This window comes from Mastigoproctus giganteus, chromosome 13 (genome assembly GCF_048544385.1).
Source record: "Mastigoproctus giganteus isolate SK-2022 chromosome 13, ASM4854438v1, whole genome shotgun sequence".
Taxonomy (NCBI): domain Eukaryota; kingdom Metazoa; phylum Arthropoda; class Arachnida; order Uropygi; family Thelyphonidae; genus Mastigoproctus; species Mastigoproctus giganteus.
Window position 1 is genome coordinate 101,416,103 of NC_143587.1, and position 26,314 is coordinate 101,442,416.

At 40.8% G+C, this 26,314-nt stretch overlaps 1 protein-coding gene across 1 annotated transcript in view; it reads right to left on the reverse strand.

The window, feature by feature from the left end:
• The window catches only part of LOC150076309 (uncharacterized), a 253,715-nt gene that overhangs the window by 3,972 nt on the left and 223,429 nt on the right, over positions 1 to 26,314 (reverse strand). Inside the window, exon 10 of the mRNA XM_090387315.1 lies at positions 22,974 to 23,147. Within this exon, the coding sequence (XP_090243441.1) occupies positions 22,974 to 23,147 (174 nt within the window). The remainder of the gene's footprint in view (positions 1 to 22,973; positions 23,148 to 26,314) is intronic.

Here is a 26,314-nt window from a genome sequence, read left to right on the forward strand (position 1 = left end):
ACAAGATCCAGTATAGGACAACCACAGCTACATTCCTATTTATATCCCTACTGACTTAGACACAGATCACCGGATGACATCACCACTGAAATTGACTTCAAGACGGGGCCTGAATGAGAAGAGCAAGAAGATTCTGCCAAATGGCGATCACGCTTGTGCTCTCTTGCACGGCAACTTTTCTCCCACTTCCATTCCTTACTTTCGCCTGATGGATGTATTCCATTGTACCTGGGGGATGCCTTCTTCATCAGGAAGCTTAGGCGACCCTGCAGAGACTAGCCAGAGAATAATGGGCAGCCTGGCTACCTCCTAGCGGTGTGTGCGGGCAACGTGGGGTTCCATCAGGGGCCCTGCGGCCAAATGCCAGGACACCCAACAGAACCCAACGCAAAACTACATATTCAACACAGAACACTTTTATGGCATTTACAGTAGTTCTGTATTTCTTCACAGTGTACATATGGCGCAGATGTGGGAAACCACAGGGGGCGCCTGACCCTAATACTATGCACACTATGCACACTATGTGTTCCCTCGTTAACCACTGATCCAGCACAGCGTTCCAGAGGAGAGGTCCCAACACTAATCCTTGGGGGCATCCTCTTGATATTTGAGCCAGTACATAAGATGTTTTGCCACCACCTTAATATGTCTGTCGTAAAGTACGATCGCATAACACTGTAGGTGTACGCATTACACTCTGCGGATCTCAAGCTCCTGAGGAAACTTTCCCACCATAAAGCGTCAAACGCGCCCTGAAAGTCCACAAACACAGTGAGTACGTATTTAGCTGGTGAGTTGGACACATGGTTGGTCAGAAGATTTATAGCGTCTTCAGTCGACCGTCCTTTCTTGAAGCCGTATTGTGCTTCTGAACATAACTGATGATCTTCTATCATTTTTTGGATTCTTGGGGCTGACATTTGCTCAAACAATTTCCCCAGGTTTGCTAAAAGCGAAATAGGTCTGTAGGCCCGTGGATCTGATATTAATTTCTCAAGCTTGTGCAATATCTTTAGTAGAGCTATTTTCCATTGACGAGGAAATATTCCTTCTAGTTAACACTTATTCATCAAATTTAAAACAATGTGTGGAAAAATTTAACTGACTGTATTCTCAATCAGGTCAATACCGGGGCATTTTTACCATTGAGCTTTGCCAAGGCAGAGTCCAAATCCAGGAGTGTAAAGGGTTCAATGTTTGATGGTCCTTCATACTTTTCATTATCATGACGTATTGCATTTGTTCAGGTGAATTTAGATGATGGTGAATCTAGTGGATGGAATCCACTGTAGACATCCAGTCTTGAGTCTCTTTGACCATCTACTTTAACTGTGTTATAAACATCTCCGCAAGCCATTTTGTTCCTTGATATCCGGTAAACCAAGCCCCACGATTGAGTTTAAAATTGCCTTTCGATAGTTTTTCCTTAGAGTACTGTAAGCTTCCCTGAAGGTCCGAACATCCTCGGCAGAAAGATGCCTATGTCGCTGGAATTCTTTTCTAGCCTGTTGAACTTGCTTTCGCAGGTTACTTAAGTCTGAAGACTACCAAGGAACAGAAGTTCTTCTGGTCTGCTTTCAGGCAAATTTCTTCTGGATGAAATTTGTAAATTCCATTGCCGTCATAACGTTTAAACTATCTACAACATCTGCAGGGAAAATAGTGAGAAGGTAATCTCTGAATTTGTTCCATTTAATAGTATTCATTGAGAAACGTCTAAGATCGTGTGGCTGCGAATTATTATATTGCTGTCGAGGCTTCAAACCAAATACAATAGCGCGGTGATCGCTATTCACATGGCTTGAGATAACATTCCAGTCAGTTAGATTGGTTGGTTGGTTGGGAATTTATTTGGCGCATCAGCATATATGGCCATAGTGCGCGATCAGTTAGAATTTCATCTATTTTAACCGTGGTAAGAGTGACATCTATGTTTGATTCGCCATTCACAGTAGAGAATGTGAACGGCTTGTTAGGCGAGTTTTGCACGCTCAAGTTGTAGGATAAAATTAAATCCTTGAGAACTAATCCTCTAGGGTCAGTAAAACTGCTGTGCCAGAAGTTGGATTTGGCATTTAGATCCACTGTTATTATAAGATTTTTAGAAGCGAAATTAGTACATATGTTGTCCAAACGATGGAGAGTCAATTGTATGTTTCAGTTGGCGGACAGTAAATATATGCAATGTAAAAACTTATGAAGGGTGCAGAAATCATTAAATAGGTCACAGTGTCCGTGCACAGACCTGTAATATTGGTAACAACCAGATCATTATTTATAACAACTATGGCACTTTTTGGAGGGTTTTCAAACGAATGAATAATTATTGCTGAGGTGGGAAAACCCATAACTTTGAGGGCTCCACCCCAACCTGAAAAACTATTATATTTAGGCCATCCGAATAATTTTAATTCATCTGCCGTGCTGTGTCTTATGTCTGTTAATTGCGTGTGTTCTATGGTCGATTTGTCTGTTTGCTGGACGAAAAACCCCCGTTTCTGGGGGGAAAAACCTTGCTACCTACGCCTGAGACCGACTAACTCAGCCACGGAGTGAAAAAAGCCCATTAAAGTTCCTCGCGTCATCGACGGGATTCGAACCCGGGTCTTTTCCACCCGGTGTGGGGAAGACGGTGACGATACCACTGTGCTACACGCTCAGACTCCCCTACCTGCAAAGAATGAAAGGGTTCCTGTATGCAAATAATATATCAAATTTATTTTCAAATGCTGTTATTCTAATCTCATCCACTGCCACTCTGCAGCGCTGACCATTTATCTGAAGAACTTTTATCCCCTCATATATAATATTACCTAAAACTGGATTCTTATCGGCCAACGTTGTTGCTGAATTTGAACCATTATCACTCATGTTTGGTTCTGCTGTCTGTAAGTTGTACCTCTTTTAAGTATTCTGGACACTTAGCATCCCTTACAGAATGATTGTAATCTCTACCACGTCTCTTGCAGTTGATATATTTTGGAGAGTCTTCTTTAAGTGGGCAATCGCCGTAGACATGACCCACCCTCTGCACAGTGTCCACAAGAAACAAGAACAAAATGTGAACAAAACTGTGCCGTGTGGCCATACCCCAAACAACAGAAACACTTGCTTACAATCGTAAACTTATGGAACCTGTGTGATGTCAATCCTAGATAGATTCTATTGCTATCTAAAATATACAGCATCATGCGAGGACTAAATCCAACCACCCAATTAATCACCTTTCCACCCGATCCAGAACCGAAAAAAATCTGAAAGTCACCTCGTCTTTAACTTCATCCTGCGAGAAACCATAGTCTTTTAAGTTTTTAACGAAAATATCAAGTACTTCCTCCTTAGCATATTCACAAGGGACACCATATATTAACACTGTTGGATCAGATAACCGAGGTTTCTTCATTGTAAGACCTATCTCTTTCAAAGCAGAAGCAGAATCGATCCTATTAGCATCCACCGAATTTGTGGTCTCCACAAGGTTCCCCCATTCCTAAGGAGACGAATACTTTTTACTTTCATCTCCTTGTGGTCACGCTTCATGACTTGAGTCACCTTCTGCTTTATATCCTGACTCGAGCTCAAGGAAGAGTCCTCAGTAGGCTTAAAAATAATCAGATTCTGCGGATCAGGCACACTTCTAGGAACTGAAAAGGATCTATCTCGACTTGCACTGTCAGTCCTCTGTTTGGATCTTGGTTTATTCTGGATGACAACAGGATCAACCAACTTGAAATCCTGCCGCACCACCTCTGCATAAGACTTCTTATGAAGTTCAATCTGGCAATCTAACATTTCTTTTATCTGAGAAGCACTCTAACCCAGATCCATAGCTCATACCTTGAGCTATGGATTTGTCTGTTTGCTGGACGAAAAACCCCCGTTTCTGGGGAAAAAAACCTTGCTACCTACGCCTGAGACCGACTAACTCAGCCACGGAGTGAAAAAAGCCCATTAAAGTTCCTCGCGTCATCGACGGGATTCGAACCCGGGCCTTTTCCACCCGGTGTGGAAAACACTGGGTGGAATACATTGAGGCGCTCATTTGTCCACAACCAAAGATGTGGTCACTGCCTCCACGTCAGCCCACAGACCATAAATTCTATTAGACGCTGTTTTTGTTATTTTACTTGACTCTTTAGACATTATTTCTCCTAAAGCCCCTCTTATCTTAGCCATGCACCTCCGAGGCCTTGTGGTAGTTGATTTCCAGCCTCTGAAGACCTACAAAGTAAACCTGAAATTGACAGGCTTCTAGAAGCAACCATGGCGAAATGGAGCAGCGCCATCATGGTAGAGAGCATCACGACCAGGCCGATTCCCATCAGAAGAGGACTCTTCCAGAGGGCTGCCCCTCTGGAAGAGTCCTCTTCTATGGTGGACAGTGGCTTGATTGCTAGACAGAACCATAGTTGGCTCCCTGAGCCAACTATGGTTCTGTCTAGCAATCAAGCCACTGTCCACCATACTGTAACAAAGTATTTTATTATTTTCTGCGGGCTCCAGGGTTTCCCCTATCCGCCGAATACTGTAACAGCAAGTACGGATATATCCTAAAACAAAGGATAACCTGTACACTCTCACTCACCTGATGTACAAGGAAGCCATCAATCTCTACGCCGCCGCATCCGGGAATCAACTTCAACGGCTACTACGGATCACTAAAGAGTTCAGCACTGGATGCAATTTGGCTTGGACAAATACAAGACCCATGGATTGCATCAAGGACGTCCAGTTGGCGAAAAACTACTGAAGACCGGCGAAGATATTGAAGCAATGACAGAGGAAGATACCATAAAATATCTGGGAATGATGCAGGCTCACCTGTTACACCACAAGAGATCAAGGCACGCCTGACTGGGATATACCATCAGAGACTAGAAGCCTACTAAAATCAAAGCTGAATGGTGGGGGGGGGGGGATATGGTCAATACCATAAACACTTATGTAGTCCCAGTACTGACATACTCCTTCGGGATCATACATTGCTCCATAAAATTAACGGAACACGTAGAAAACCTGGTGTAACTCGTGCAGCTTGCGAAGCGGGACAAATGCTGGTGGTGTACCATAGGATAACGATGAACTGAGGAGACAGCGAGAAACTTTGGGCAGAAGAGATATTTATAGGGCCTGTATAAGAATTACCAAAAAAGGTCGCATTACAGAAGTCGTTACCAGATGCTCGAAAATCAAGAAATCGGTCACACGATATCAGTACGGCATACGATACCCTCCAACGGCTAAACAGATCTGACAGCAATGAACCATACTCGACATATGGGTGTCTATAAGATGCTGTTGCAATATATCCCATTCTTCACCAGCGTGGACCTTAACTCACCAACTGACGGAGGCGTTGGCTGTCGGCGTGCCACGGGACGTCCAAGAGCGTCCCACACATGTTCAATCGGATTTAAGTCTGATGATCGTGCTGGCAGTGGCATTCAATGGATATCTATAGTTCCTAGATATTCCTCCACCACATGAGCTTAATGTGCAATAGCACTGTCGTTCACGAAAAGAAAACTTGGTCCAATGTTAGCCCTACAAAGTCGCACATAAGGTCAGAGGATCTGTTCTCGATACCTCTTCACAGTTACGGTACTCCTAGCAAAACCAAGAAGAGGTGCAGCCGTTGATCATTATTCCGCCCCATACAAGAACACCACTTCCACCAGTAAGTGTCCCTTTCTTTGACGCTGGGGGGACAGTACCGCATTCCTCGTTGTGCCCAGATGAAATAACGTCTAGAATCTATTTTTATGCTAAAACGGGACTCATCAGAGAACAGAAAGGTATCCCCCTTTGTCAGAGCAGCTCCAAGTCACATGTTGATGGCACCAGATTTGACAAGCTCTGCGGTGGTTTGGAGTAAATGGAATAGCATTATCATTAGCATTAGTAGGGGCATATGAGGCAAGAAAGCAAGCTTATGCAGCATCAGCCAAAAAAAAAAAAAAAAAAAAAAGCACTCCCATTTCACCCCTATGTTCGTTCAAAATACCTGTCCGGCTGAGCCTTAAAGTTATTTAGGCTATCAACTCCAGGACAAGGGATGGAAGTCAGTTCCACCAACCAACTACCCGCTGGCTAAAGCAAATTTCCGCACGTCCATCCTACATTTGTCTTTCCTCAATTTGAATTTATGCCCTCTCAGGTGATTATTCTGAGCAAGAGGAAGAATCCCGTCAGCATTGAGAATGCTCAAACCATTCAAGGCTTTATACACCTCTATGAGAGCACATCGCTGGTGCCTAGTCTCCACACACTGTAATTTGCAAAACTTAAGCCTTTCTTCGTAATAGTACCCCTTTGTTCCATTCACTAATCTTGTTTCCGTTCTCTGTACTCGTTCCAGCAGCGCTACATCCTTCTTGAAGTGAGGCCTCCAGATCTGTATACAGTACTCAAGGTGTGGCCTGACCATTGCTTTATACAAAGGAATAATCACCTCCGTATCCCTGCTAGAAAAATTCCTGTATATCATTGACAAGACACCATGAGCTACTCTTGCAGCCCGTCTGAACTGCTCAGAGAACTTCATATCTGCCTGCACAATTACCCCCAGATCTTTTTCATTCTCTACCACTGTCAGTGTAGTACCACAGAGTTGATACGTTGTTCTGGGATTGCTGTTTCCGATATGTAGCACTTTACACTTGTCAATGTTAAACTTCATTTGGCACCTCTCAGCCCATCTGCTCAACCTTTCCAGATCCCGTTGCTGCAGCATACTGTCAGTAGTGTCCTTAACAACCCTGACAACCTTTGTATCGTCTGCATACTTCGACATTAAGCTTGATATAACATCATCAATATCATTTATAAATACCGAGAACAATAATAAACCCAACAATGAACCCTGAGGGACTCCACTAATAACATTAGCCTACGATGAGTAGTGTCCATTGATTACGACTCTCTGTCTTCTCCCCCTCAACCACTCCTTTATCCATAGCAGCAATTGGCCTCCAATGCCACACTGCTCCAATTTGTGTAGCAGTGTCCCATGTGCAAAGTATCAAAAGCCTTTCTTAGATCCAAGTATATAATATCAAAGTTATTGCCTGCATCCAGTTCTTTTGTGATTGCATCGTAGTATCTAATCAAATTGGTCAGGCAAGACTTCCCCTTAACAAAACCATGCTGTGTCAGAGATATAACTGAAGCCTTGTCTAGAGGATCCTGCAGTGCTTCTTTAACCAGTGCCTCCATTAATTTTCCTGGAACAGAAGTTAATCTCACAGGTCTATAATTACTTGTGTCGGCCGTTGATCCTCCGTTGTGAATTCGGGTCACATCTGCACTTCTCCAGTCTGTGGGTACCTCCACTGAGTCCAAGGAAGCTCTTTTAATTACGGATAAGGGTTTGCTTACTTCCTTTGCTGCCTCCTTTAATATAACTGGATAGATCCCATCCACCCCAGGTGCCTTTCTTGTGTTTATCTTCAACAATTTCTCCTCCACTTTATTCTCAGTTACAAAAGAGTCTCTAGCTTACTGCCAGAGTTGAATACACCTCTGGCATTCCCCCCCGCTGAATAACTCCTCATGTGTGAATGTCGATGCAAAATATTCATTTAGTTTGTTAGCTACCTGAGCAGGATCATCAACAGTTGACCGATCGATATCAAGTGGACCAATCTGATTCATCCCCTTCCTTCTAGTTTACATAAGTAAAGAACTCTTTGCTGTTTTTCTTTGCATCCCTTGCCAAAGATTTCTCGTAATCTGCCTTTACCTGCCTAACCTCCTTTGTAACTTGGTTACAGATCAACTTGTATCTATCATCAGCTTCTGTGTCATGTGTTAATTTATATGTATACAATGCATTTTTCTTCTCTGTCATATGTATCATTAGTGCATCTGACATCCACTTAGGTCTAAAACTTGAACAATATTTCTTAGTTGGTATGTAAAGCCTAGTAGCTTCCAACATTATTTCTTTGAATGCTTCCCATTTTGAATTTGCTGTTGGTAACATCTTCAGTTGGTCCCACTGTATAGAATTTAAATACTGTCTCAAACCATCGTATTCGATTTTACGAAAGCAATAACCTTTCCCTTTACCCCTGATAGTAGTTACCTCTTTGAGTAAATTCCACTTCAGCACACTGTGATCACTGCCACCTAGTGGTTCCTTTATTTGCAGATTCTTAATGCATGAAGAATCACTACCGGTAATCAAATCAAGAGTATTACTCCCTCTAGTTGCCTCCCGAACATGCTGATATAGAAAACAATCATCCAATAAATCCACAAAAGCCTTGCTAGTGTGTGAATGACCAACCCACAAATTCCAGTCAATATCTGGGAAATTAAAATCCCACATTATAAGACTCTCTGATGTACTGGCCCACACTATTTCCCTGTACAGTTTCTTATTATACACATCAGAGTCATTAGGCCTATATCACACTCCTACTCTCAATTTTGATCTCCCAATGCTTATGTCACACCAAACTGACTCGACACTGTACTGTCCAGATACGTCGACTAGCTTCACTTCCTTGGATTTTATGTGTTTCTTAACTAATAGCATAACCCCTCCTCCCTTCCTATCCTGTCTATCCTTTCTCTAGACGTTGTAGTCCCCAAATTCCAGTTCTGCATTCCTTATATCTGTGTGACACCACGTCTCTGATATCCCAACAATATCCGCCTTTGATGCTTTGAGCAATACTTCAAATTCATCAAATTTATTTACCAAACTCCTAGCATTGGTGTACACGCAAGTATACATGCACCTGTTTCTATTCTTAGCTACCCTAACACAACCCATGTGTTTACTTGTACCGCAGTGACTCCCAGCAGTCTCTGAAATATCCTGCATCTTGTTTTTCAGCCTTCTGCTCATTCCAATGGAAGCAGTGCAAGAATCGCTTTCACCTCTGCCAAGCGCCTCCGTAGCCAGGTGGGAAGGAGCAGCAGTGCGTAGCACACGCTTCTTGATTAGACCGGGGTTCGAGCCCGTCACAACTAAATACGGAGGATTCGGAAAGGTCAGGGAATGACCACCGCATATCCCGGACCTATATGGCCTTAGTTGCTAATGCTCCTAAAAACAAATAACAAATAACAATTCTGCCAGTAGCTACTGTTAATCTATTAGTCTTTGTATCCCCCCAAGCTAACAGTTTTACGACCCACCTAACACTGCCTCGATAGCATCAGCAAACATTCTTGCACCCTTTCTATTTAAGTGTATCTCATCCCTGTAGAAGCAATCTCTCCTGTTAACAAGTACAGTCCAGGCTGAAAAAAATTCTACCCCTTGAGCCTTGCACAATCTTTCCAGGGCCGAACTGATGGACAAGGCTCTCATCATATACTCCCTCCTATCGTGTCTGGGCAGAAATGCAGACACTTTCAAATTCAACCTAATACACGGCTTTTTTTCAACAGTGACCTGTACTTGTTAATTAATTCTGCCGGTCTCCTACTCTTGATATCATTAGTGCCAACAAGTACAACTATATCACCTTTTGTGCCCTCAAAGATGATATCCGCTCTACAACGTCATCCATCTTTGCCCCTGGAAGATATACCCTGGTCCTGTTCCACCTATCCTTTTTACAAAGCATGTTTCCCGTTTCCCTGACAATAGATTCACCAACAACTACTAGTTCCTGGGACCAGCGCATTCTGACTTGGGGGTTATTATTATTATTATTATTATTATTATCTGTTTATTTCCATAAGGAACCACCCCGGGACGGCAAAGTGCCAGGAGGGTGCTAAGTACATATCAGGTACGAGATACTACGTGCAATTGGTTACATATACTGTACACGTAGTCTCGTCCCAAAATATTTTGTACACATTTTATGTTTAATACATACAGTATTTACACATTTATGACTGTGTACCTACATTATACAGCTCATATATTTACAATTCACTAATAATTCCACATATAACTTACCTATTTACATAACTGTTACAGAAGGTGTATTTTTCCGGTCAACAATTATTATTGTTCTTAAAGTAGAAAGTTTCTCTTTTACTCTCAATTCTTTGGTACTTTGCAGCCAATTCATATATCGGTAAATCTGTACGAATTCTGGAAGATCTTTTTCCGGTATGTTGCATCCTCACACAGTTTTTCAGCATCTATGTGTAGTGAGTTAAATATTTTCGCTGTATTTGATGGGAAGAATCTTTGCAGGCTACTAAGATTGTTCAGGACTGGACGCAGTGGATTATTTACTTCCCCGCAACGTCTAGCAGTGGCACGCGGTTTGACTAGAATATTATCCAGGACTGGAGCATCTACTCTGCCTGTGAGCATTGCGTGAGTGTGTATGTTCCTGTTAATTGTCCGCTGCATCCAGGGTACGATGTTAAGGTTTGAGTAGAGAATGGCCCTTGAGATAGTAAAAGGGTGGCCAGCAACTCTGTTAAGCCATCGCAAGAACCAGTACTCGATCCCAAGGACGGACTTATAATGTGAATCTGGAGCTGATGACCAGATTTGCGAGGCATACATTGCAATTGGCAGGACACACATTAAAATGTACTTGGTCGCTAGATGATGATCACTAATTCCTACCAGTTCCTGTCTAGTAGCCCATAAAGCGGCGAATATTTTTGTCTTCATATGGGCGAAGTGTTGAGCAAAGGTGAGTCTGTCATCCCACTTAAGACCTAGGTCCAGGTGAGTGTGCACTTTTTCAACGCTAGACCCGTTCACAGAGATCGAGATGTCATTTTTATTCTGCTTGTAAGTTATGGTCATTTGGGCAGACTTCTGTGCATTAATACGGAGCCCGATGCAATCCAGGTAGCTCTCAAATTCTCGGATTGTGCTATTTGCCATCTGGCAAATACTTTCTGCTGATTCGTGGTCTTTGGAAGTGATGAAGAATTTTACATCGTCAGCATATGTTATAAAGTCATGGTACTGTGCAAGAAACGGCTCCAGGGCGGCCGCGAAAAGGGTAGCCGAAAGAACTCCCCCTTGTGGCACTCCTCGCGAGATAGTAAAGTATGATTGTAGCTTTTGGTGCTTAACAGTAAGTTTTCTATGTTCTAGCAGGCTGGTTATTATAGCTAACAAGTTTCCTCTTACATTAAAATAATTCCTTAAAATCGCAATGAGCGCTAGAGTTGAGACGATGTCGTGGGCTGCGGAGATATCCAAAAAAATAATATCAATTTGTTTTTTCTCATTTAGTGCTCTCTGCACGCGAAAAAGGGTTTCCAGTAAGTTTGTTATTGTTGATCTCCCCGAAATGACTGAGTGCAAATGTGGTGGTCTATTGCTAAAGCAGTGTTGATTGATGGTGGGAAGCATTGCTTTTTCGAATACCTTCTGTAGGGTGCAACTAACAGAAATTGGTCTGTAATCCTTAGCCGATTTTGGGTGTTTAATCTTTGGTATTGGGGTTACAATGTAATTTTTCCAAGCTTGCGGGAAAGCTCCTGACCTAATGATTTCCTGATAGATGTGCAGTAATAGATCTATTATAAATGGGCTACTTATCTTAAGGATGAACATTGGAAATTTGTCTGGTCCAACAGTGGCCTTATTGGGCAGATCGTTGATTGCTTTCATTACGCTCTCTTTGGTGATTTGTATTTCACTCAATGGAGGTCTTGTTGGTTCCTCTCTTGCCGAATAGTTTCGCTTGTTTATATCTTTCAGGAATTCCAAAATTTTGTTACCATTATCAGTGTTTTTAATTTGATTCAGTCCGTGCAGGTTACCAAAAGTGTTATTAGCCCATTCCTTGAAAATGCATTCGGTCATATTTTCGGTGCTATTTCTATTGCTAGTAATTCTTTTTGCTCGTTTTAGTTTGTTACGAACAACACTGCAGTGTGCCTGTCGTTTTGCTTTGATGAAATGTGCTCTTTCCTTCTTATAACGTACGTGATCGGCGGGATGACCCGTTCTTTGCCATTTTCTATACAGTTTTTGCTTCCTGAGGAAACTTGCTTTCGTTTGTGGGTTGAACCATTCTTTTGTTCTCTCAGATATTTTGATTTCTTTTGCTGCTCCTTCCAATGCTATTTGGTAAAGCTTTTTAGTGATCATTTCTAAAGCTTCGTCTACTGGCTTTTCTTGCAGGTCGTTCCTGTTGCAACTAGTCAGGTGACTGAGAATGACTTCTGGATTAATATACTTCACGGAGAAAAGATACTTACTTTGTTTTATCCAGTTCGTGTGCTTACCCTGCATGGTTGCCACTATGTTGCGTGATGAACAAGTGCAAGCTCTGGCGTTGATGTGGGCAGCTGAGAGCTTGATGGGCCCCTCAATTTACTTCCTTCGAGGGCATCCACCCTGTCCTTCACGCTCTCATATAGGCCCATAACAACGCTGAGTTGTTGCCTGATTTCGTTACACTCCTTGCATCGCGCACACACAAAGACATCCCCCATGGCAATACCATGTCCCGTACCTGATTGCTCCACAAATATCATGCAAGCAGTGCATTTTAAAAGGATACAAACCACTGCTTTCTTTGCGTAGAGTCCACTTGAATTGGGCCTTCTTAACACAGTCCGGTTGGAAACGTTTTCACCTGTGGCTGCAATAACATCAAGAGACAGTTGATGACAGGATATCGTAGAGTGACGTCTTGCTGTTAGAGCCATATAGCGGTATATTCTAGTTGATGCAGCACTCGGGCGACCTTGTGCAGCTCTTCTTTTAATGGTTCCTGTCCCCTGAAACTGCTTCCATAGTGCTCAGATGACTCTGCGTGAAACATTAAGCCAACATGCCACCTCCGCCTGTGACTGCCTGTCATCTCAAAGAGTAATCTAAACGGCGATGCCTTGCCATCCTGAATACTGGGTAGCACAGTGGTATCGTCACCGTCCTCCCCACACCGGGTGGAAAAGGCCCGGGTTCGAATCCAGTCGATGATGCGAGGAACTTTAGTGGGCTTTTTTCACTCCGTGGCTTAGTTAGTCTCAGGTGTAGATAGCAAGGCTTTTTTCCCCAGAAACTGGGGTTTTTGTTCGTCCAGAAAAACAGGAAAATAGACCAGAGATGCAATTTACAGACAAAATAAATATGGGTTACATGACGTGCGGCTCTGTAAGGTGGTAGATCGATTTCTATTAGATACCAGGAATATGCATGCCCAGGATGCCTATTATATCACATATTCGACACTGTTCACAATAAAATATTCAAGAAAAACATTTTGTTCTGTTAATTTTGTCGACCAATGTAGATTGGACTAACACCAAGTTGGAGGAGATTATGAGATCGACTAGGACAAAGAAGATGAAGTGCCCCAACACCACCCAAACGTTGCCATCGAAATACTGACCACAGTCCAGTAAGAAGTGGGTGGGGGTTGTTTGACAGACATCATTAAACAACTGAAGAAGACGATTACGAACCTGCGGGTTCGTAATTACCTCCATGAAACACAGAACCAATCTACTAAGTCATAAGAAAGATAGACAAATTGTACACAACACTCAACCTTAACTAGAAAACCCAACTCATAAAGACAGAAAGATGGGTGAAGTAGGCACTACACGGCTGACACTACAATGACCAATCAGTACTACATAGATAAGATATTACTATGTAATATTATATTTTTACATAGATAATATTATCTATGTAATTACATAGATTATTATCTATGTAATTATGATGAAAATAGGAAGTTCTATGTAGTATTACATAGATAATATTATCTATGTAATACTACATAGATAAGGTAAAATAACACATGGCTCACGAACGTGACTGTCATCTAAAACTAGGTTGTCAACACGAATAACTATAGGAAATACATTGCCAAGGACAGAGTGACAGATGACATATGTCGACGATACCACCTAGCCCCAGAAAATATCCATTACATTGACGCGTGATGCAGTGTGATCACCCAGACTTAGTACACTCACGTACACAACCCAGTCTCCAGGATAATATACACCAGAAGATAGCAAAAAAATATCAGTTGATCAAAGAAAGTGCACTATATTACAATTATAAATCAACAGGGATTACCTTTATTTTAGATATAGGAAGCTTCTTTTCCAACTCTCCTAATAGGAGAGTTGGAAAAGAAGCTTCCTATATCTAAAATAAAGGTAATCCTGTTGATTTATAATATAATAGAATATAGGAATTATTGAGCATTTAATAGCTCTCAATTATCAAACTATATTACAAATACGAACCCCAGGCTGTAATAGAGACCCCCTACTGAGGGCTTGCGCTTGCGCCAGCTAGTGTAGTCGCCTGATTTTAGTGCTCTTCGTTTTCAGGTATTTCTACTAACTTTTCCGTAAAGTTTAACTTATTATTTAGTATGGTTGGATTCATCATCGTGAGCTGAACAAGAGGATACATCACTCAAATACTGGATTTACACAGGTAATATATTATTTGTATTTTAAGATGAAAATAGGAAGTTCTCTGAGCTGGGCACATTAATTACCAACAACAAGAACTTTCAGGATATATCGCTGTCGGGATAAACCCCTTGGGATTCACCACGTGTAAATGCTGCCTACGTAGATAGGCAACTAAGAAGTAAGACGAGTGCTCCAAATAATCTTAAGATAATGCCGCAAGCAATAATGGTCAAACAATGTACCACCCCACAGGTGGCACAATAATCTCTTAATCACTGAAAGTACTAGAAAGTTTAAAAGTGCACTAAAGGTAGCAGAACAATTTCAAAACTATACAGAATTGAATATTAAGTCCACATTATGGATCAGCAAGAAATCATTCCGGGTCTATTAATATGTAAAATTTGTGGCAATAATGAAGAAACGATTATTAAATGCATTAAATGCCTCGGGCTGATCTGTAATTCTTGTACCAAGATAAACCTTACTAAATTGCCCAAAGCTAAAATACGGCTATTTATTTGCGATCAGTGTAAAGAAAATACGAAACAAATAGTTTCCTGTAAGGCGCCAGATGACGCTCTCATTCAAGAACCACAAAATAAACACCCTGAAAATGCCGATACTCCTAAGAGTGACCATACGTTAGAAATAGCTTCAAAAATGAATGAAGAAACAAATGAATCGCTGGATGAAGATAATAATAATTTTACACAATTTCCTCTGAGCACTCACGATTACTTAGATCTAGAGTCCTATCGGGCCTCTGACAATCAGGAAATCAGTACACATTCTCTGAATAAAAGTACGCAAACCGAAAGTACAAGCAATGCTGAGAGCAGTCATGCACTGCTAATGGCAAGTACGGATGTTCAGAACGCAAGAAAAGCTCCTGAACAACTCTCAGCAGCAATAGAAAGTATAGCCCTGAATCTGAAGAACGTTCAAGAAAATCTAGCGGTTTTGATTGACGAAAACCAAATACTTCGAGCGCAAAATACAGAAATCTCTCAAGAGCTATTCACCCTCAAGCAATTCATCATGAATCCCCATTTATCAGAACATACACTGCGACCTGAAAGGACAGCATATGGCAAGTACAAACAACGGGATAATGAATATCATGATTCAGACGCTATCTCAACAGAAACCCAACAACGGGTCACTGATAGCAGTGTCACACCAGAGTCAGAGAGAGTACCAGTATCCACTTGTAGCATACAGTTCCCAGTGATGATCTCAGCAACAAGTGGACACATACCGCAAGCTGAAGAATGTTTTGTCACCTTCGGACAAGAAAAAATCGATAAGCATCCGCATAACAGTACAACCATTTCCTCTCAGAGCTGCATTTCAACGCATAAAAACCCCTCATCTGAAATTCATACAGTAAAAAAAAAGACAACAGAGCATACATTGAAAAAGGATACTCAGAAGAGAAGGGGTGTAACACTTGCTGGTACTAATTCAGTAGATACAGTCAATGAGGTTGTCGGCTGCTGCCTAAACCCGCCACAGCAAAAACAGTCGTTTTGGCGGTCTTATGCCGACGTTACCGCTATCAGCCCAACTGGCGTCCGACCCAAAGGTAGAGACAACCCAAACGGCACCCATGAAGAGAACCAACCTCTTAATCCCAGCGCTCTATCGTATTTCCCTCCATCTCTAACAAACATTAATGAAAAGGGTATCATAAAAAATCATCCGAAACCCAATCAACGAAAGACTTGCCCAGCATATAACTACAATATAACGGCTGTACTGACTCGGGACCAAATCTTTGTGTCAAGATTAAATCCAAAAACCACTACTCAGGCAATCACAGAAATGTATTGGAAGGAATACTCCATCAGAGTAGATGTTAGACAACTACGTACGCGGCACGCATCCTATGCCTCTTTCATTGTCTCAAAGCCAGCTGACCCCTGCCAACCGCTAATAAGCTTGGACCCATGGCCACCAAATACTCTAATTAAACCTTTTGAAGACAGAAAAGCTAGCGTGCTCCAGAGGGGACATAATAATACTCAGGTATAGCAATTACAGAGTGTCCCATCCACACCCGAATCTGTAACTATCAGATACTACATTCATAACATAAGAGGCATAAGTTGCAAACTACATACACTTCAATCTATTCTCCTTACTGCAGAGTACGATATTATTTGTTTAATGGAGACCTGGATGAACCACAATAGATGTATTGACACTCTTTGCCTCCCTTTGAACTATGCTGCTCAAGTTAATGGACGCGCCATTCGCCGCGGTGGTGGAGTTGCAATCATCTATAAAAATTCCTTTTCTCGACATAGGACCAACTCAAGTAGTTCCGAAAACTTTGAAGCCATCTCTGTAATCCTTGACCTCGATGAAATTAGAATACAGGTTTGCACTGTCTACCTCCCTCCAGAACACACCCTAGAGGTTAGAACGGAATTAGCGACCTGGATTACTACCAATCTCCAACCCAACGTCCCCACTATTCTCGTAGGGGACTTCAACATGCCCCTGCCAAGGTACTCAACGGCTCGGTCTTCTCTAGAAAAAATGTTACATATGCTCGACCTTCATCCGCTTCAAACTCCCCCAACTCGCGGAAATCAGCAGCTCGACCTCATTTTTCACAACACACTTCATGCAGAACTTATCGAACCAACCTTCTTCTTCAAATCAGATCAACCGTTAGATTGTGAATTCTATGCCCGTTCCGACCTCTCTAATACCTCGGTTGAAGGATGTAGCCTGCTGCATACGAGAAGAGTCTTTTCAAACAAGTTCATTAAGCAAGAAATAATCTTCCATCGCCTCACTACGTATAAATGGAACTGCCTGTTAGAAAAGTCAGGGCCTGAAGCTGCTTCCATCCTGACTGATGAATTATTTCAAATAGCTTGTGTTGGTGCGTCTAGGGAGATTCGGATCTCACATCGATCTAACTGGTGGTTTAACAACAATATGAAGGTTGTGTTTGTAAGAAAACAAAAGGCTTACAGAAAATGGCAGAAAACCAGAACCGCTGAAGACTACATCGCTTACAAAAAAGAACGAGCCTGTTTCTTAAAGCACAAACGTCAAGAGTACAACTTTGCAATTTCTAAAAAGCTTAAACAGTCTAAAAGAATCAACAACAACAAGCATACCAGCTTCACCATGGACGAAACCTTATTTAGGGAAGGGCGAACAGTACCTTCGGAATCTCTCCAGATCCTAATTTAAAGTATAACTCTCTCGCACCAGACAATACCAGTTGGCTGGTAAATTACATGAATAACATGACTCCATCCGGATCCAATCTTGATATCAGACCTCTACTAACAGAAATCACCATAACCAAAGAAAATGTAATTCAGGCATTAAATAGTCTCCCAAATAAATCCACTTCTGGCCCCAATATGTTCCCCCTCTTCATCATGAAAGTAAGCAGTCCATTCATCATCGAGGTCTTGCTACACATATTTAAAGAAACCCTACACACTGGAATTATCCCTGAAATTTGGAAACATTATATTGTAAAACCCGTGCCTAAAGTCAAACATCCGAAAGACAAGAAGGATTTTCGTCCCATCTCTATAAGCTGCAATTTACTGAAATTGTTCGAGAAGACTCTGCTGCCAATTCTTGTTATGTATTTTTTCCATTAAAGACCACCATATTTACACACTGTAATTCCAAAGAGATCAACTGTGACTAATCTAATGGACACCCTATTTCGGATCCAAACGACTCTGAACGCCAAAGAACAGACTGATGTAGTATTTTTAGACATTAAATCTGCTTTCGATAATGTCTCAATCAATTCCTTGATGACAATACTTGAAAGGCATTTCAGAATACAGGGAGGCTTATTAAAAGTCATCGTTTCCATTCTCAAACAAAGGCATTTGAGAGTAGAACATAGAACCTTCCAATCGAACCACGTCGTCTACAGAGGAGTCCCCCAAGGTGGCGTCCTTTCCGCACTATTTTTTGCTGCCGCTTTGGACCCCTTCCTCTCTACGCATCCTGACTGCAGCTCTTACGCAGATGATATGAAACTCTTCATCTCGTCAAAACACGGTGACAAATCTGAAGCAATCACCGCCCATGCCACTGCCCTAATAGAAGAACTTGACCATTATCTTGAGAATATTGGCCTATCCATAAATCCGACCAAGTCAGCACAAATGTCATTCACCAACTTGAAGAAGAAGATGAACATAGACATCTACATCAATGGTATTAGAGTCCAAAAGGTTTCTCATCACACTGATCTAGGGCTCACCTGGGATGAAGGCCTGACCTTCCAACAGCACTTCGCAACACTAAAGCAAACACTCTGTCAGCAATGTGGGCGATAAGACAGGAACTTACTGGTGTAAACAACCAAAAACTTGCCACTCACTACATACAAACATGTCTTGTCCCGATTCCCATGTATGCCTCGACGATCTGGTCCTCTGCTTCCCTCACTAACATCAAAAAATTCATGGGTATCGAATACTGGATTTTAAGGTGGTTGAACCGTGTTAATGGCCACCCTTTCACCATCTCGAGATCAGTCATGTATGCTAACCTTGGTTGCACCCCTTGGAATCAGTTGCTCATCACAGGAAATCTGCGTAATCTCTGCCAACTCCTCACCGATCGCTTTGACGCTCCAAATGTCCATAATCTTGTTGCAGGCCCTAGGCTTTCCCGCGTCCTTTGCAATAGTTCATGGATTCCCCTAAGAAGCTTAGTACAGAATTTAACTATGCTTAGAAGATGTTTTCCGTCTAACATCCTCGAAACGTACAACACCCTGAAGATTGATCCCCACAAGTTCTGTGATGAGAAAGCGTACAGATCTGAGAAGATACGGGACATGTACCACCACATACAACTGTAGAAGTTTCCTTATTATCTCCTTCAGGATGGAATCTCCCATGAACTCTACTTTACTGATGAATTAATTTGTTTTAAATCGATGTGTGTTTTGTATGTACAGATGTATTAGCTGTAAATGCATATATTAGGACGCGTATGTGTTTATATGTCTCTGTCTTTTGCTTGTGTCACTGTATACATTTGTATCTGCTTTATTTGCTCACTTTAGATGTACGATTTCTATGTTTGCTCTCTAACTTATAATATATAAATGTATATAGGCACCCTCCTAGCTGAAGGCTGTTCAGGGGTGAATCATATGTAATAAAATGAATAAATAATAATAATAATAATACTCATAAAGTACGCTGAGATCGTGCCATAATAATGGTCAGGACAATCTCGCACAACAGGTCAGACATAACCCTCATCGACAAGAAGGAAAAGGCTACCTGCCTGATCGACACAGCAGTGTTCAACACCAGTATTAATATCAGTATTAATAACCTCCAGAAAACCTAGGAGGAAAAGATCAGGTAGTACACAGACCTAAGACAGGAAGTCAAAGAGGGTTTCTCGACCAACAGTAATAATAATAATAATAATAGTAACCGAACACAACCAACCATCCAATGCACTTGGTACTAGGGGTGTATTCAGGGGGAGCATATGCACCATATAACCAAAAATTCTATATTAAAGAAAAAGAAAAAGCTCTGTGTGTTGTATTGCCAACTGTTTGGAAATAATATATTATTGTCATTTTTTTGTGTTTAATACATATTATTTACACGTTTTCCTAATATTCATATAAAGATAACCAATCAAATATTATTTATGTGGGTATAAGCGTTCCTAGGTCTATCTATTCAAAAAAAAAAAAAAAAAAAAAAAATAAGTCAAAAACCTGGTCGTCATTCCCACCTTACGATGGTACCTGTATACGATACTGCTTGGTACCAATAACCGTCATGGGATGAAAGAAATCCTATACGTAGAAAACGTCATAATAATAATAATAGCCAAACACACCGGGAAAACAATTAGAAGATCATCCCACAATTCACTGCAAATCTTCAGTATTAATATCATCGTGGCCGCAATGACAGCACACGTTCACTGACTTACAGTTGAAAATTATCACTTTCTCCCACAAAACACAAAGCATCTCAATCGTGAACAGCCTCAAAAGAGACACCGCACATTTGTTGATTATTGTAATAAAGTTCCTGAAAATAATAAATAATATTTGATTGGTTATCTTTATTTGAATATTAGGAAAACGTGTAAATAATAATATGTATTAAATACAAAAAAATGACAATAATATATTATTTCCAAACATTTGGCAATACACACAGAGCTTTTTCTTTTTCTTTAATATAGAATTTTTGGTTATGGGGCGCATATGCTCCCCCTGAATACACCCCTAGTACCAAGTGCATTGGATGGTTGGTTGTGTTCGGTTACTATTATTATTATTATTATTGTTGGTCGAGCAACCCTCTTTGACTTCCTGTCTTAGATCTATGTACTTCCTGATCTTTTGAGAATGATCTGCCTGAGTGCACACACTTCGAACGTCATTCATCGGGATACGGTAGGTGAGACAGTCGCATTGCCATGTTACAGTATGGCTTGTATGTCACCCGCAGATGTGGGATCGGTTCATAGCAGGGCCAGAATAATATGGACATTCAAACATCGTAATTTGAATGAAGTGGAATGGTACCATCTGATGCTCACAGATGCGTCTAGGTACATAGCCTGAAGTCAGACTCTCTTCAAGTCCTTGCGTGTGAAGGGGAAACCAGAAACAACACTGTGTAAGTACAGGAATGGAATCAGTTCAGTGGAAGTGGATTGCTGATGCTGAGTAACATCAGAACCCGCCGCCTATGGTCTTTCCCTATGTTGATACTGTAGGCAAACAGTTCCTTCTTTTGAATGATAACATTCAACCCTAACACTCATCCCCATAGTGCACTGTTGGTCAAAATATGTTAAACGATTATGGTATCATCCGAAGAGATTGGCCTACAGCCAGATCTGAATTCCATCGAGAACTTTCAGACCTCCCTCTCCCCTAGGATGACATATTGCAACTTGTCCGGACTGTCTAATGATATTTAATCAGCTGGAAACAATACTTGCACAAGAGTGTAGACTGTTTCAGTAAAAACTTATCGATACCTTCGTTTTATCGATGTATCACAAGCAGAGGCGGATTTAACGGCGGGCGCACCGGGCGCGCGCCCTGGGCCCCGACTTCTGAAGGGCCCCTTAAAACCCCAAATTTACACGTTTTTCTAATGACACCAAGTTTGGTTTCATATGTGCAATTTTAATTACGTACAAGTTTATAATCGGCGGTAAAACCTGATAGTATGTTTATATTCGCTTATTTTCATTATTTCATTACTACACTGCATACTATACACATACTACGCTGCATAGGCCCCGCGCGGCTGCGCTACCGCTCATCGGAGCAATAGAATCGTATTTGCTACTTTGTACTTACAAAGGTTCTCCTGCTGTGTAGACTTACGATATACGCAATTACGCGTATATCGTATATTGTTGAAATTATATTTAGATAAAATTAATTCCTGTTGTTACATCAGCGCCTGGATTTTCGTAGTTTATGAATAATTTTTGAATTTAATTAATCATTAATTTATTGCACTATAACGAAAAATCTCTTCTCTAGTATTCTAATCATTCAGACTATTAAATTTTATATTTTTCTTTTCATTCGTAGGCTACCAATGGTAGCTAGAAAAATGAAACGACATCTATCAGGGGCTGAAAAAAGACAAATTAAAAAAAGACGCGAAGATAATATAATACATATATTACATTCAAATTTTATTGGAAATAAAAGATTAATAGTACATAATATTTTTTATTTATTTAAAAAATGGTTATCATGCATTTTTATTTTCTATGTCTCTCTCTTTTTTTCAAGGGGCCCAATATTTTCTTCTGCACCCGGGGCCTCAACCGATCTTAATCCGCTTCTGATCACAAGTTTGAAACAAGTCTTACGCTTGCTGGAGACAGTACACCGTACTAAGGTCGTTGTTCCTGCGCATGCCGTCCACGACGGTGAGAAAGGCTATTCATTGAAAATTTCAGAACTTTGCTTCTGGTGTACCATATGTGCTTCTGGTGTTCCAATACAGCCACGATTATTGTTCACTCTGGCGCTATTTTACATATTCTCGACATACTCTGTCGGAACTTAGATTCAATACAATGCCAGTACGTATGTGATCATATTTCGCAATTATCGTTTGTCCATTCTCTGATTCCCTAATCGTTTTGACTAATGTATAGTAATCATTTATTAAATACATTAATATATACCGTCGTGAGTAGCACAGTTAGTATAAATGCACCCTTCCCACACCAGGTGGAAAATACCCGATCTGGAATCTGGTCAATGACGCGAGGATATTTTATAGGCCTTTTTCACAACGTGGCTGAGTTAGTCAGTCTCAGGCGAGGGCAGCATGGTTTTTCCTCTTGGAAACTCGTGTTTTTTGTGCAGCAAACAGCAAATCGACCACAGAACACATGCAATTCACAGGCATATTATATACAGCGCAATAATGGCCTAAGTTGCTGATGCGCCTAAAACCCTACAACACCATTAATAGAAGTATAACACGGCCTGTGTGTAATATTTTACATCGTAGCAACTTGTAATTATGTTTGGAAAATATCTCATAAAAATGGTCAGAAAGATACTGGAAAAATAGAAACTGTAACCACAAAAATCTTACCCTTTTAACATTTCCACAAACACGCTTTTTTGAATAATCCACCTTCTTTGGTTGAAGTTCTCGTCGTTGGTGATTTTTTCGAGCTGCACTTTTATTCGCAACGGTACCATTCGAAATAGTTTGACTAGATTCAGGCTTACTTCCATATCCAAGCTTTTCTTCTTGCTTCTGATTCTGGATGTTGATTTATAAAACATATCACCGAATACATTCATAAATATATTTGGCAATATATAAAATATATTACCAAACATATCGAATAACACTTGACACTGAATAGACAAAATTAATTTAACTGTTAATGAAAATTATTAAAATTGTTAAAAATTATAAACATAAATACCTTCCTTTCCCAGGTCATGTCGTTCAGTAAATTCACTGTTTTCCAAAATGTAAGCAACGGCCGTAGAACATGGAATATTCGACAACAACACTGCAAGTTTACAATTATTAAATAAAATAACACTGAGCAAGAATGAAATCGATAATGGAATGTGCCTCATCAATGGCATGCAGCAATGCTGCATTCCATTGAAGAGATTATCAAGAAGCCCAAGGGGCAATGAAGGCCGATGGTTTGAGAGAGCACTTCTAAGCCCCTGTGTCTCTAAGAGAGTATGGAGGTGGTTAAAGAGCATAAGTACGTCTCCCAATAGTATCCCAAGATACGTTGTAATAGTAAATTCAGCAGATTTTACTGATCTTGCTATTATGGATAACAAAACAATAAACAATCTTTATTGTACACACAAAAGTAGTGCAAATACCTACCACACAAACAGGCCAGGCGATTCTTAATGTTGTGAAAAAATAATTATTAATGGATACAGAATAAATTAACAACAAACGATACTGTACACTAAAGCTGAACTAGAGTAAAACAGTAATGTGATAAACGTTAAGAAACGTGTTGTATGCCTAGGACAAACTGAAATTCAATGGAAGCAATTTCTGATAGCATCATTGGATATTGGTATAGGTAAGAGGTGTACAACCAGAAGGTCACAGAAGGAGAATTTCATTCCCCATCATTGTCAGGAAGCTAATCAGGCTGATTACAGTTCTCACTACCCTTTAAAGCAAGTCTAATGGTATACACCAGTGGCCCCCAAACGTTTTGGGTCGCGCACACTTATTTTACTTAAAAGAACTAGAAATAAAATAATATACCATCATCAATATTATTTATAAATACAGAAAACATAATGGTCCCAACACTGAACCTGAGGGATTCCACTAATAACATTAGTCCACAATGAGTAGTGTCCATTGATTACTACTCTCTGTCTTCTCCCCATCAACCACCCCCTTTATCCATAGCAGCAATTTGCCTCCAATGCCACACTGCTCAAATTTGTGCAGCAGTCTCCCATGTGCAACAGTATCAAAAGCCTTTCTAAGATCCAAGTATATAATATCAAAGTTATTCCCTGCATCCTGTTCTTTTGTGACTGCATCATAGTATCCAATTAAATTGGTCAGGCAAGACTTTCCCTTAACAAAACCATGCTGTGTCCGAGAACACAGCATCGATATCAAGTGGACCAATCTGATTCATCCCTTTCCTTCTAGAGTTTACATAGATAAAGAACTCTTTGTTGTTTTCTTTGCACCCTTTGCCAAAGATTTCTCGTAATCTGCCTTTGCCTGCCTAATCTCCTTTGTAACTTGGTTACAGATAAACTTATATCTATCATAGGCTTCTGTGCCACATGTTAATTTAAAAGTATCAAAAGCATTTTTCTTCTCTGCCATATGTTTCATTTGTTCATCTGACATCCATTTAGGCCTAAACCTTGAACAATATTTCTTAGTTGGTATGTAAAGCCTAGTAGCTTCCAACATAAGTTCTTTGAATGCTTCCCATTTGAATTTGCTGTTGGTAACATCATCAGTTGGTCCCACTCTATAGAATTTAAACACTGTCTCAGACCATCTAGCCGCCTTTACGAAAGCAAAAACTCTTCCCTTAACCCCTGATGGTAGTTACCTCTTTGAGTAAATCCCACTTCAGCACACTGTGATCACTGCCACCTAGTGGTTCCTTTATCTGCAGATTCTTAATGCATGAAGAATCACTACTGATAATCAAATCAAGAGAATTGCTCCCTCTAGTTGCCTCCCGAACATGCTGACATAGAAAACAATCATCCAATAAATCCACAAAAGCCTTGCTAGTGTGTGAGTGACCAGTCCACAAATTCCAGTCAATATCTGGGAAATTAAAATCCCCCATTATAAGACTCTCTCTGATTTACGGGCCCACTCTATTTCCCTGTACAGTTTCTTATTATACTCATCAGAGTCATTAGGTCTATAGCACACTCCTACTCTCAATTTTGATCTCCCAATGCTTATGTCACACCAAACTGACTCGACACTGCACTGTACAGCGATGTCGACTGGCTTCACCTCCTTGGATTTTATGTGTTTCCTGATTAATAGCATAACCCCTCCTATCCTTTCTGTACACATTATACTCCCCAAATTCCAGTTGTGCATTCCTTATTTCTGTGTGACACCACGTCTCTGATATCCCAACAATATCCGCCTTTGATGCTTTGAGCAATACCTCAAATTCATCAAATTTATTTACCAAACTCCTAGCATTGGTGTACATGCACCTGTTTCTATTCTTAGTTACCCTAACACAACCCATGTGTTTACTTGTACCGCAATGACTCCCAGCAGTCTCTGAAATATCCTACATCTTGTTTACCAGGCTTCTGCTCATTCCAATAGAAGCAGGGCAAGAATCACTTTCACCTCTGCCAGTGGCTATTGTTAATCTATTATTCCTTGTATCCTCCCATTCTAGCAGTGTTCCAACACACCTAACACTGCCTCGATAGCATCAGCAATATTCTTGCACCCTTTCTATTTAAGTGTATCCCATCCCAGTAGAAGCATTCTCTCCTGTTAACAAGTACAGACCAGGCTGAAAAAAATTCTACCCCTTGAGTCTTGCACAATCTTTCCAGGGCCGAATTGATCGACAAGGCTCTCATCATATACTCCCTCCTATCGTGTCTGAGGAGAATTTCAGACACTTTCAAATTCAACCCTTATTCACGACTTTTTTTCAACAGTGACCTGTACTTGTTAAGTAATTCTGCTAGTCTCCTACTCTTAGGTATTATATATTTGGATCTTAGAAAGGCTTTTGATACTGTTGCACATGGAAGACTGCTGCACAAATTGGAGCAGTGTGACATTGGAGGCAAATTGCTGCTATGGATAAAGGGATGATTGACGGGGAGAAGACAGAGAGTGGTAATCAATGGACACTACTCATCGTGGACTAATGTTATTAGTGGAGTTCCTCAGGGTTCAATGTTGGG